A 13902-nucleotide genomic window follows, 5' to 3' on the forward strand; every position below is an offset into this window, starting at 1 on the left:
AAAGATTTCTCTTCCTCCTCTTCTGCTCGTTTGTTCAGTTTCTTCACGAACTGGATGTTTGAGTCTCGGCTCGGTCACGAGCTCTCTGCATCATTAAGCCTCTCAAAGTTTAGGATTTTGTTTTCTGATACCGAGCACTGCGTCACTGAGTGTGCACACGCGCCCACGTGAAATTACAGTGAACATCAAATATGCAGAAAGACACTCTGAGGTGACGTGCATGAAACAGTCACCCACACTCCTCCTCAAGCACAAACAAACACACACACACGCACACACACACACACACACACACACACACACACACACCCTGACTGCCAGCTGCGTCTCCTCCTACTCCATCTCCTCTTGCATCAGACCAGGGTGAATCTCTCCCACCTGTTTCAGCGTTCAGCGACGACACCTACACACACGCACGCACACGCCTCGTTACAGAGTGTGCGTGTGTCGTCGTCCCCCCCCCCCCCCAGCCATCACTTTGAGTTTATGCATGTCAGCGGAGTCGATGATGTTCGAGTGTGAATCCGGCAAATGTGAGCCCAGCAGGTCAGCGTCATGATGCCACAGTTGGTGTAGTCTCCAGTCGTACATCGCAGCTCTTCAGGCTTTCTGGGCACGCACGCACACACACACACACACACACACACACACACACACACACACACACACACACACACACACACACACACACACACAGCTTAGTCACCACACGCTCGTCATCATCCTCCCTCTGCTGCCCTGTAGCCAGAGTTCTGCCCTCTTCCCAAACAAACTTCTCTGTGCCTCTGTGTCATTTTTCCGTGACTGTCTCCAGCAGGAATGAACCAGACCAAACAGAGATTGTTTGAAGCATCTGATTCATTCTTCAGCCACACACACATCATCCCTGAATCCCCCAAAAAATCCACTTTTGATACCACGACTGTGGTCATCTTGTTGTGTCCTACAAACTCCGGTACATGTTTTTTTTCACTCTGAGTATTTGTTACCCTGAGACTCTGAGTCGTGTCTCGTGTTCGGGCGGCCGGAACACAGCACGAGCTCCACATCTTCCCCAAGAAAACAAGTTACAAGGTGAAAGTATTTATTTACAAAGTTCCTTCTTATGACTGTGAGCAACATTTCAGCTTCAGGACAAAACAACAAACAGACTAGAAACTCACTCATAGTTCAAATAACAACAGTCCCATTATGAAACCACATTTAAATTCACTTTTCTCCTGATTTTTATTTTGGATCTGCACCAAATTTCTCTCACTCAGAGTAAATATCAGTTTTCTTGATATGCCAGATGTTTTCGATGAATTATTCTCAGAGAAATCAACGAAAATGGTGAAAAACACTTTATGACACAAAAAAGTGAAAAAACTAAATCCTCAGCTTCTCTCATGTGAAACGTACAACATGGCTTCAGTCACTGTTAGTTTGTTATTCTGAGACTCAACAAGTCAAGAGCGATGTACAGTAGAAACTCACACCGCAGCTTCTCTGTGTGGAGCCGAGCATCTGACCTGGTGAATTATTCACAACTTTTTGGTTTCACCCTCAAGTTAAGTGGTTTCTGAAAAATCTGTTTCTGAACGACTGTGTGTCCTGATCCATGTCACGCACGTCAAGTTGGTCCATAGAAGTGAATGATAGTGTGTGTGTGTGTGTGTATGTCTAGATGCATGCTGGGAAATCCTCCCGCCACTTTGAGCCTGCAGGATAAGCAGGAATAGATCAAGTTTGATCGGTGCTCGTCTTCACTGAAACTCTCTCTGTGTCTGCAGATGATCACCGCTCAGAAGCAGCTGATCGAGAACGCAGACGCCGTCCAGGAGAGGATCGACCAGGTGCAGAGAGAAGGTACGCTGCCCCGCCCACAGAGAGAGAGAGAGAGAGAGGAAGGGATGAACGTCCGGTCGGTCGGTCGCTGACATTTACTGAGTGAAATCACTTTTGATGAACGCTCATGAATTAAACAACCTCAGTGAAAGATCTGCATGAAACCTAAAAAATCTCCAAAGAAGCGAGTCTGACATCAAACAGCTGCACTTAATGAGGGCGACTCCTCGGAGAATGAGTCCGTCAGTAAACAACGTTACAAGTGGAGATTCCTGATGTTCCTGTGTGTCTGTTCCTAAGGATTTCTGATTTCTTAAAAAAAAATAAACACAAAATTTCGTCACTCACTCATTTTTCTACTTTTTCGAAATTAGGATCTTTGGAGACACATGAAATGTTTTTAACCCGTAACATGCTGCACTTCTGTGTCACGCTAATAATTAGCATTTTCCAAACGGTGTCAGGTGTAATGCAGCAGCGTCTCCCTGCAGTAAAACCAGTGTATTTTCTCCTCCTGACCTTTAACTCACAATGCAAATGTCAGGAGAAATGGAACTTTTACTTTTTTGTAGATATGCAAATCCGGTATCTGACAACGCTGCCCCTGCCCACACACTTTTTGTGTTAGTCACAAATATAATTCACAGGAATCACAGAATCAGTTTGACAGGTTGCATTGTATTTCGCATACATTTGCATTATTGGCGCCTCCTGGTTGTGTCTCGCAGGCATGGACTTCCACGAGGATCTGTCTCGGCTCGCGGAGAAGGAAGGACTGAAGGGACGGAAGCTGAGTAAAGCTGTGGAGAGTTTCACCTGGAACATCACTGTCCTCAAGGTAGTGAGACGCAAAAACAGAATTATGGTAATGTTGTTGTATATTCACGTGGGACCATTAAGTCTGTCCTCTTAATATTGTTCATGTAGTGGACACACAACTGCAGCTTTCATTACAAATACAATAAAGACGACACAAACCCATTTTGTGGTTCAGATAAAATCAAACCTGTAAATTAAAAATGTTTAAAACAACCCACGTTTTTTTAAGTGACCAACAGTGATTCAAAACTCTGATCATAATAATAATAATAATTGTATTCGTATAGAACTTTATACTTTAATGCTTTACAAAAAAACATATACAACTCGTAAACAATCATAATAATAATTCTATTAATACAAATACAAGTAATAGACATCACATGATTTTTTTAGAGAAAATGGAGCTTTGCCTCTGATATAAAGAAAAAGATTGTAGCTGTTAATGACTTATGAAGATAAGATAGAAATTCACTCGTTACAGCAGCAGATAGTCAGAGATGAGGCGGACTGGAGAACATGTGGAACAGATGAACGAAATAAAACAGGCAGTCAAATAGAAATAAAAGACTTAATTGAATAAAGATAAACGAGGACGAATATTGGACAATATTGAAGTTTTTTGCAGTAGTTCAGGACCTCTCCCACATTCCAGGAGTATTAATAATAACTGTGCTGAATATCCTGTTAGATCCTGCTGAATATAACATGTCTTCCTGTGCGCCGCAGGGTCAGAGCGATCTGTTACGGGGAGCGAAGGTCGATTCCCTGGATGCTCTGAGGCAGTTGGCTCTGGCCTGTGAAGCCTGCGGACTCACCTCCCCCTCCACCAACTCCTCATCCTCCACCTTCTCCGCACCCGAGTTACACTACTCCTCCCACTCGCTGTCGGGCCGCCGCGGCAGCACGCATGGCAACGGACGCATTTGACGCACCTCCCTGCCCCCCGGGTCCAGCACGCTGCCAAAGACGGAAAGGGAGTGAATAGAGTAAATAGAGAGGATGTGAGAAAGACGGAAAAATAGAAAAGCAGAGGAGGAACCTCTTCACCCAGTGTGTAGACTTGCCTAGAACAGTATATCTGTTAAAGCCTTACGGTGAGTCCATCCATTTATCACTGACGGTCCGGCCTGAGCAGAAGCTTCTCATGAATGTCCCAACTCAGAGGTGGAGAAGCAGACGTGGCTCCTCGAACCCTGGACGGCTCCTGCTCGACTTTCTAAAAGACCCATAGACACCTGCGTAATTAGTGACAATGGCGCTGTGGTAGAGCGGATGTTTACAGTCCTGTTGGTGTTTTAGACGTGGAGATGTAGAGCTGACGGAACAGTTATGATCCAGCCTCAACAGAGCAGCTTGTCCTTTGGGAAGATATCGGGACCTCTGTGTGTGTGTGTGTGTGTGTGTGTGTGTGTGTGTGTGCAATTTCACAAATGTTTGAATTGACAGAATTAAAGATGAGGATATAATACTCGGATTTTAATATTTGTGTTTTTTAGATTTAACTGCAGTCAATGCAACTAACCTTTATCCGTGGACTTCGTGTGAAAAGCACATTCCTCCTGCATCTTAAGGAGAAAAGTAGAAGCTTTAAATGAACGTGACATGAATGACTCTGCTGAAGATGGGCGTCACCTTAAGTAGAACAGTACGTGATTGACAGTTATTGACTGTTTTTAAGTCTCCAAACACGGTGGCCGTTACCGAGATGCCACATTAAACTAATTTCTGAATGAATCTGAAGAAAAAAAATAGACGACATCCTAAATATCTACAATAAGATTTGAGAGTTTGGAGACAGAAAGTCAAACGAATCTAATAATTTGTCTTTGCGTCTCTTCTCTTTGTCCAGTTGCTCTGATAGAGATGAATTGTGTTGTGTGTTGAATAGTGTCGATGCACACAGACACACACACACACACAGGTCACCGTTATCTCCCCTCTGGACGCCTCTGTCACGCTCACTCGGCGAGGGCACGGCTGTAACGTGAGCAATGAGGTGTAGCGGATACGACGGTAACCGGAGAAGTAAGTGTGTTGATACTGTAGTACTACATGTGTGTGGATAGTAGTACACGTGCGGATCACATTACCTCCTTCGCCGACGTGTGTGTCGGTGTGTGTTTGTGTGTAGAAGCAACAGATTCCTGCAGCGTTGATGACGTTTACCATGTAGCAATAATAATAGTTGTTGGTTATGAGAAAGTGTATGAGGCTGTTTAACTCACTGAATGATTGAAAACAACATAACTAACTGGTGTCCCGCAGGTGCTACTGATCACGGCTCGTCGTTGTGCGTACCTGTCAGTGACGTTGGCGTTCCTCGAAGCCTTTTGAGTGTAACTGTGTGTTTCTTCTTAGAAAAAACACCTGATTCTCGTTCTTTTAACTGAGCTTTTGTACTCGTGTTCTTGTATCTTGTGATGCTGCGTTTGAACCAAACTTGACTCAAGTAATGCTAACACACAGGACTAAGCTAACAGGATTAGAAATACCTCCTTCAATACCGTCACACGTCACAGTTGTCAGATCTCCAGTGATTTTCACGCCTCAGTCGATTAGATTAAATGTCTCGGAAATGCCAAATTATCTTTAGAAATAAGAAAATCAGAAAGAAAGCATAGAGTTGATTGAAACAACTTATTTGGTCAAATTCATTTTCTCTGTTTATGTCTGAAAACAGCTTAGAGCATTTGAACGAGACAGAGTGCAGCAGCTGGAGGGAGCAGACTGAGAAGAAGAAGACATGTTGAATGTTTACTCCGGCCGATCGGAGACGTGGCCGAGCTAAACGTTGTCACAGCTCAGAAACACTGAGACACGGGGCCGTCACTGAGGTTTAACTGAAGTGCTCATTCAGAACTATGAGCGACAAACTCATATTTCCATACAGTGTTTTGTTGCCTTTCATTCATCCGTGTGCTCCTCTCTTTTTGTAAAACCAGTTTCCTCCTTCATCCTCTTGTTCCCGCTGCTCCTCCGGAGGCTCCAGGTGGGGAGTGACTGAGCCGATGCACTGAGTCACTCAGCCAGAGGAGGAGGTTGACCTAATAACATTTCCATGCCTGCAATTTCGTGTGTGTGTGAGAGAGAGAGGGAGAGAGACTGAGACACTTCTAAAAGTAGAAGATATATTGTGGAGAGAGCAAAGGCTGAAGGATAGAGGAGGAGGAGGAGGAGGAAGGGGCTGATGTTGGATTAACTTTTGGTTGCATGGTTGCACACCTGCAGAGCCTCATAATTGGCTGTGAGCAACAGACAGAGCGACAGCACCTGCTGTTTTGCTCTATTAATATCACTCTGACTCACTGGAGGCTTCAGGATGTGTGTATGTGCTGGTGCGCTCATGTCTGCCATGATACCTCTGTGCCCTAATTCCTGGCCCGGTGATGCAAACTGGTTCTGCTGCCTCCACAGTCAGTGCCAAACTATCACGCCACGTTTCCTCCCGAACGCACAGTCGAAGAGCTCCGCTGCCTCCGACAGGCTCACTGGAGGAGCTGAAAGTGACAGATTTGTCTGGATCATAGGAAGCCTCCTCTGGCAGAGATCTGTTTACCTGCAGGTCGCTGATCTCTGTGCATTAATGATGCAGCAGCTCCAGTAAAACAAACCATGGTATTATCTTTCTGTGTTCCGGTTTACATGCCTCCTGACATGAGTCGAAGAGGGGGATTTACTTTACCTGAGGAGATGTAGGTCGCAGGGTTTTACCTTTGTAGGTGATCATGGACAGGAGAGGGCTCAGGTTTCGGTAATTAGCTCTTTTTCTAGTTAAGTTAAACCTCATTCTCAGAGATACAATGGCACTTAGCCCAGCTCTCTGCTAGATAAGTATTTTTGAGGGCATCAGCACTTATAGATATCAGTCTCCTGTTTTTTTTTTCCATCAAGATCCCTGAGATATTGGTGAAAATGTCATAAATTGCCTCATGATATTAAAGAAAGAGAAGGAAGAGGATGTCAGATGTTACAAGTTGAGTTAAAACTTCATCATCATGATGTTCACAGTGATGGATCACGTATCTCAAGCAGATTCCGGCTCCCGAAATGTGTTTAAAGATAAGCAAACTTGCAGAAACGCCAGTTTTAAAATGAGGTTTCATGATCAACTCTCTGCATCGTGCTCCTCTCACACTCTGCTCCTCGTGTGTCTGCACTTTGCTGTTGTCGAGACACTTTACCTGACGACACGTTCATTTTGCAGTATTGAAAAAACGAGTGTTTACCTCTGTGAACGTCACTGCCGCTCACCACGGTGATGTACAGTGTCTCATCTGTTGCACCCAGTGCTGCACCGTGAGCTCTGACCTGCAGACTCATGCGGGTCGAGGCTGAGCTCCGTTTCTCACTGTGATTGTATTCTAAGTTTGGAGTTGGAGGGATGAGGGTGGTTGACTGATCCATGCCTGTGAGCGGGGTGCTGCGTTCAGGGTGCATCCTATCTTACCCACTCGTCTTAACCCGGAGCTATACCTCTCTGTGCTCTCAGTGTGTGATGCTACTAATTTTCGCAGATCAAACAGTGATAAACATCCATTTGAATAATTGGAGAGTTGTGTAATACTTGCCATAGTGATGTGGACACAGTTGTATCTTGGAAGTGTGTAATTTAGGTTGTGTATTAACGTGGCATCTGCAGTGTCCGTGTTGGCTTGTGTCTACACCGCTGACCTTTAATCCAGTGTTGTTTCCTCCACTGTTCCGACTGTCACTGTACGTTTTTGTAAAATAGAAAAGAGATTAAAAAAAAAACTGCAGAAGAAGAAAAATATTTATTGAAGTGTGTTTTAAAAATAAACAAATAAATATAATGAATTAATGGACCTTGCTTTTATTTTGAAAAGCTACTGTGTTTTCTATCTTACAAGTAATTAAATATAACAAGAGTATGTATCCCTGACTAAATAAAGTTATCTTTTCCTGACCAGATCCTCTCGTTGTTTCTTTATCTTACACTCACACACTTATAAATACATGTTTATACATGTATGTATATATATATATTATTTGTTTATATATTTAGTCAACTCCTGATTAATTCGTTCACTGTTTCCTCACATGATTTGTTTGACTGAGCAACACCACAAAATCCCAAAACATCAAATCTTCATTTGAGAAACTGGAAAAAGAAAATCTTGAGCCTATTTCAAATAAATAAAATATATAAAAATAAATATTCAAAATAATAATGTGAGTATTAAAATGTTTTGCTGGGTTAAATATTTTGTATCTAATAAAAAAAAAATAGAAATGAGTGATTCTTATTATGTCATTAATAATAATACATGTAGGCTATATAAAATGCATGAATGGGTCATTCTTATTAATCTATAAATAAATAATTTAGACTGCGAGATTCTCGAGATAATAAAGAAAGACATTTTTCACATACGACATTTTCTGCTGGGATTTTTAATTCATTTCAAATATATTACAAACAAAACATAATGATTATAATGATACATAGCAGAATATCAACCAGACTGAGGTATCAAGAGGAAAATGCAGTACATGAATGAGTGTATAATACAATACACTTATTAAAAAAAGAAAAGAGAAGAATAAACACACAGGTCTTCAATCTGGAATTAAAGTATTTGATTTACAACAAGTACAAGTATTTACATAAAATGTACATTTTCAACGCAGGAAGTCACAACAAGGAAAAACCTCATTTAGCGTTTCTTCTATTTGCGTGTGTTTTCTCCACCGTGCGTTACAGACCAGAAGATGGCGCTGGTGAACTGACAAGTCGATTGCCAACCACCATCATCGCATGAGAAGAAGATCCTCCATGTTTAAAACCCGCAGGTGAATCAACGAACACGCTGTTTTGGTTGAAAGTTAAATTATTCGATAAAGTCCTCATCTCAGTTCAGAGACTCCAAACTTCAGGTGAACATTTCCCAACTGTGTGTTTTGGCTTTTGATGGTGAATAGTTAGCTTAGCTTTAGCAGGGTTGCTAACGTTAGCTTGTGTCACTGCGACCTCACTTGCTGTTGACGTCTTAATATCACATTATATTTAAATTAACTAATTAATTAAAATGTTTGTTATTGTCACTGAGCTAAATGTCTGACTGAGCCATTGTGGTGTTTGAATGATCTGCGTTAGCTTCTAGCACATCTGCTCGCGTTCACTGTGTTTTACTTGTGTTGGCTAACTTACTTACTGTTGCTGTGTCTACACATCACATTTGTATGAATTATAAATTGTATATATTAATATATATAATAATTAATATAATAATTGTACAGCTTGTGGTTTGGTTAGTATCATGAAGCAATAATACTCAGCTAGTAGTGTGGTTTGTTCTGCCTCACTGCTAACACCAGGGTTGGCTTTCGGCCTTCGGATCCTTATTGGTGTATCTTGGCGCCATGTTGGCTGTTAACCCCCCCCCCCCCCCCGCCCCCCCACATGCTGTTGACAGAACAAGTCATTTAAAATGTGTGCAAATACATATTTGTTCAGGTTGGTGTATTCTACAGGGATGGTACTCACACCAGAGTTGTGTTTGGGTTGCAGCAGATCTTGATTGTTGTATCCTGGTCATGTTGGTTGTCTACTCTTTATTTCTATACACTTTAAATGACTTTTTCTCTCAGGTTGAGGTTTTGTTTGTGTACTATGAAGCAGTAATACTCATATATGTTGGGTTTATTATATTTCCCCTTGACTCACTGTAACCAGGTCCTGTATCGTAACTAATTCAAGCTGAAATGTCGGTCGCTGAATCGACTAGTTCATCTGAATTCATTAATGTTGTTCTCAGAACAAAGTTTGAGGTATTTGTTAAAAACCAGAAACTTCAGTAATTTATGATACGATAAATATTTGCCCAAAGTTTGAGTATTGATTGGTTGATCCTGGATGGATTTAAATTCAGTAACCGTGAGCTCTTGTTCTGAATTTTGGTTAAATGAGTTGTGAGCTGAACCAATGATCAGCTGAGCAGTTGCAGTGGATCTCGCGAGGTTCATGTACTTTACATACGGTTTCTCATTTGTGTCAGTAGGGGGAGCCAAACATCAAGCTTTTATCTTTCTGATCAATATCTAATACAGCTCGTCCAGCACAATTTGAAGTTTAGCACTGAATGCTTATCTGTCAATTATATTATATTTAATTAATTATTTTAATCATTCATTATTTTCTTATCTTGGCTGTGGCTGTTTTAAAAGCTGCAGAAACATGAACATTAGAGGTTATTTTGTAATTTTTTTTCCTCAACTATTCATTTGTGGTGATCTATGAGGTCTTGAATCTGACGAGTGGAATTTTTAAAATGCTGTTTTATCATATAATGTGCAGAAAGTTGCATATCTTAACGGTTCATATGCTAATGCATGTTAATTGACCCAACTATTATTTTATAACTAAAAAAATACAGCTTGAATGATTTATTTGCTTGAGTAGCTGCTGATGAACCTTTTTCAATCATCTAATTGATAAATTAATTTAAACTCTAGGTTATTTAATGGCGTATGCACTGGATGTTTGTTTGGCATGTTAATTCATACGCTCATAGATCTTTATGTTTTCTTCAGAATCTCTGCTCTCACTCCTCTGCACTGGATTCGATCGACATGGTTAAGGACTGTCTCTGCCTGTAGATGGAGGTATTTCATTATCTCCTGCAAAGGTACATTTACTCAAATACTTTACCTAAGCACACTTTCTAGTACTTTACAGGAGAATCCCTGTTCTCTGCACATACTCCTGCAAAACACTTACCAACCGTAACTCTATAATTAATCATATTATCAACAATTATCAAATTATATAATTGTTCTGAACTGTCTCTTTCTGGATTATAAGTGCACTTAGAGCTAAAACTTTGACTTTCGTAAATAATCGGAGATGAAGTGCAGTTAAGTGTCATAGTTGCTGTATCTGATGCGCCACCCCTCCACCCCCAGCCCCCTCAGGAGGTGTTGGGCAGCAGATGGGAGGTGATGGAACTGTGTTGTAGTGTAGGCGGTGACATGACAGGCTGTCGGGCCCTAATGCAGCCCAACATCTGGAGGTTGTTGGCCACGTCACTTCATGCCTCCTGGCAGGGCCCTCTAGCCCGGGGCCACAAGCCACCCTGGGGGACACAAACCCCGGACCAGAGCTAGGCCTCTGTGACAGTAAAGCAGCAGCAGTAATGGTGCACGTACGGCAGGCGTCACTTCTCCTTCTAACTGAAAGTGAAGAAGATTAAGGTTTTGTTTGGGGGTAATACTGACAAGAGCAGAAACTGGTCTAAGTGGGTCATCAACGTGGACACTGCATAGATCTCAAACAAGGTCAATAAATTCAGTTTGAAAATAACCACGTGCCTCTGCAGCTATGAAAGACGTCGTGCACCATCTTCCTTCCTGTATTTGTCACAGGAAACAGCTGCGACAAACTACTAATACATCATTGCAAGACGTTCCTCGGTGAGCGAGCGCCGCAGACACGGATATATGCACAGCAGGATAATACAGGGCCTGTTAAAACTGTGCCATTGAGGCACGGTGCTATTAGCGCTTCACGCTCTCATTGAGCATCCAAGAAGCAAGTGCCTCTTCTATTTTAATGACAGCCATCACCCAGCGGTAATTTCACAGTGATTAAGGCAGGAGGGGGAAAAAAATCATCTCTTAAAAGTCTCTAAATTGCATCTTATTTATCCATCTTTTAACTAACTACAAAAGGCAGAAGGACAATGGCGCTGCATGTTTCTACCTCTCCTGGTGAACAATTACACTCAGGACATTATCTGGTCCGTCGTTATATGGTTATTAAATGGGGCACTCAGGAGGTGACACAGAGTGGAGCTTTGATGGAAAAGTTAATATGAAAGAAACAAGACATTTTCTTTTTTTCATAGACAGATGGACTTTTGGTTTAATTTTTTTTGCCTCTTTTATACATATTTTGTATAAAATCCAGACTCGTCCTCCATTGTCAGTTATCACAATTATTTATTTCAGTTTGTTATATAAGTTATAAAAGTATTGCTGTGACGTTTGGATCAAATATTCAAGGTACCCGACATCTACTGACTTTTCCTCAAGTGACACATGAAGTTGTGATTTGCAGTTTTGATTTGAAATGCTTCACACTGTAACGGAACTTCAAACCGTAGACGGCACATGCAGATAGACTCAAAGTAAAGAGACCTGCTAGTCGTCTTTCTTTTCTTGGACTTCCTCTGGTCGGCTCAGTTCTTTCCTCCACTTTTAAAAGATAAATGCTCTGCGAACAGCACAAACATTTATTATATAAATACTGAAGATCTCATTCTCTTTTGCACAAGCACACAGAGGAAAGTGGTCCTTCAGTTTCATCAGCCTGTGATGTGAGGAGCGAGGTCCCATCGAGGCGTCTGAATTGAATCACACTCTATTGTGCGAGGAGTTAGAGAGCAACACACCAGGATAATTGCACTCGCCAGAATTACTGTTGCACCTCTCGTTGCCTGAGCCATCCCGCCCTCCCCCCCCGTCTTACCTGAGCAATCAAACATCTTTGGAGACATTGTATTATAATCACAGCCATTCTTAACCTGCTAAAGTTTGAATTTACCCGTCTGTATTCCCTCTGTCCTCCTCAATCATCCCTCCTGTTCTTTTCATTTATTGTATCACTTGATTGAACACTCATGGACTCCACAGTCGACAGTTAGTCAGTCACATCGTCCTTCACTCAGGAGCCGCTTTGCAAACCACTGAAAACACTTTGCAGTTCCTCCTCCTTCTGCACAGGCTCTTACAAACACACACACACACACACACACACACACACACACACACACACACACACACACACACACACACACACACACACACACACACACACACACACTCCTCTAGCTAATGTTGCTAATGTTAATAGCCTGTGCTGCTTTAATTGGTTCCTAAACGCTGTAAGCAGGGTTCCCACTGTGTGTTTAATGAACAGGTAGCACTCCATGATTACAGCAATCTCAACCCACCGCCCCGCTGCTATACAGACTCCCGTCACACACACGTGCGTGTAGCAGACGACGCGCGCACCGTCCCCAGCCGTGTACGCAAATGGACAAAGGCAATTTGAGAGGCTCCTGTGCACTGCAGGATGCTGGGTAAATTAGAGAGTAGGACGAGAGGAAGAGAGGGAGACAACAAAAGAAAATGATGCGAGATGAGCAGAAAAAATGATTACTGGTTTATGAAGGGAAGTAGAGGTGAGTCATTTCATAGCACATGTGAGCAGTGGGTGATTGGCCCCGTGCGTGTGTGTGTGTGTTTAGGAAAGAGGATGCTTTGCTGATTATAAAATATATTATGTATGTGTCATCCAATTTTTCTTCATTCTTTTCATTGCAAGTTCTCAAGAGTCACTTAAGAGACAAAGTCGTCCATTCCAACACTTTTCATTTCTTTTCTTTCTTATCCTTACTTCTTTAGTTTCTCTTCTTTTGTTTCCTCCGTTTGTAACTTTACTTAATTAAATATATGTTTTACTTTCTTTACTATGTTTTTACTTTCTTGTACTTTTTCTGTCCCACATTTATTCCTTTCCTCCCTTTTTCACTTTACTGTTTCCTCTCCTCTCCTGTCTCCTCCTTCTCCTCACCTTTCTTTTGCTATCATTTCCCCCCTCTTCCATTCTTTTGTTTTCCTCTATTACTTTCATTTCAATTTTTTTTCTTCAATGTTGTCTCCTCTCGTCTCATCTCCTCTCGTCCATCTGTTAGACCGTGTCTGTCCCGAGGCGCAGCGTCAGAAGCTCGTACTCTCGGTTGTCTGATGATGTGAGATGACAGCCACCTCTCTGTTTTTTTCCTTCACACAGACTGAGTAGAAACAGAGGAGGCTCTCGTCGGAGGCCTGTATATATGTACGGCTGGGTGGCAAACCTCATGTTGTATACATATTTGTTCAAACATGTTCAAGTTGCTCAGTAATCCTCCCGACTATTTCCCCCCTCCCACACATGTATAAACAGGCAGATCTCTGCCCATCTCAGCGACCATGGGAGAGATGTGATGGGTGAGGTTTATGAGGAGGAGGAGGAGGAGGAGGGGTTAATGAGGCAGGGCTGCATTGCACAGCCTCAGCCAGATGCCCTTTGTAAATAAGCAGCGAGTCCTCCGAGGGTTGCCGTCGGGTGTTCTGCCTCACCCGTCCCGAAGGACGCAATCAGGGTGTCCCCCCTCCTACCTTGTGTAAGAGGTGAGGAAGGGTGAGGAAAGGAGAGGGTCTGGTCTGTATGTGCCTGGTGCTGACACAGAG

The 13902-nt window shown here is 42.4% G+C and overlaps 1 protein-coding gene and 1 long non-coding RNA gene across 3 annotated transcripts in view; both read left to right on the plus strand.

Annotated features, from left to right (window-relative positions):
- Nucleotides 1–7578, plus strand: part of plcl1 (phospholipase C like 1) — a 56283-nt gene extending 48705 nt beyond the window's left edge. For both annotated transcript variants that reach the window (XM_069532595.1, XM_069532596.1), the window contains exons 10-12: nt 1773–1848; nt 2556–2665; nt 3376–7578. In XM_069532595.1, coding sequence (XP_069388696.1) covers nt 1773–1848; nt 2556–2665; nt 3376–3576 — 387 coding nt within the window. In that variant the 3' untranslated portion in view covers nt 3577–7578. The remainder of the gene's footprint in view (nt 1–1772; nt 1849–2555; nt 2666–3375) is intronic.
- An 810-nt stretch (nt 7579–8388) lies between these two features.
- The window catches only part of LOC109644772 (uncharacterized), a 30724-nt gene continuing 25210 nt past the window's right edge, over nt 8389–13902 (plus strand). The window contains exons 1-2 of the long non-coding RNA XR_011244409.1: nt 8389–8544; nt 10201–10295. This is a non-coding gene — a long non-coding RNA (uncharacterized lncRNA). The remainder of the gene's footprint in view (nt 8545–10200; nt 10296–13902) is intronic.

Source organism: Paralichthys olivaceus, chromosome 10 (assembly GCF_024713975.1).
Source record: "Paralichthys olivaceus isolate ysfri-2021 chromosome 10, ASM2471397v2, whole genome shotgun sequence".
In the NCBI taxonomy this organism is placed as follows: Eukaryota; Metazoa; Chordata; class Actinopteri; order Pleuronectiformes; family Paralichthyidae; genus Paralichthys; species Paralichthys olivaceus.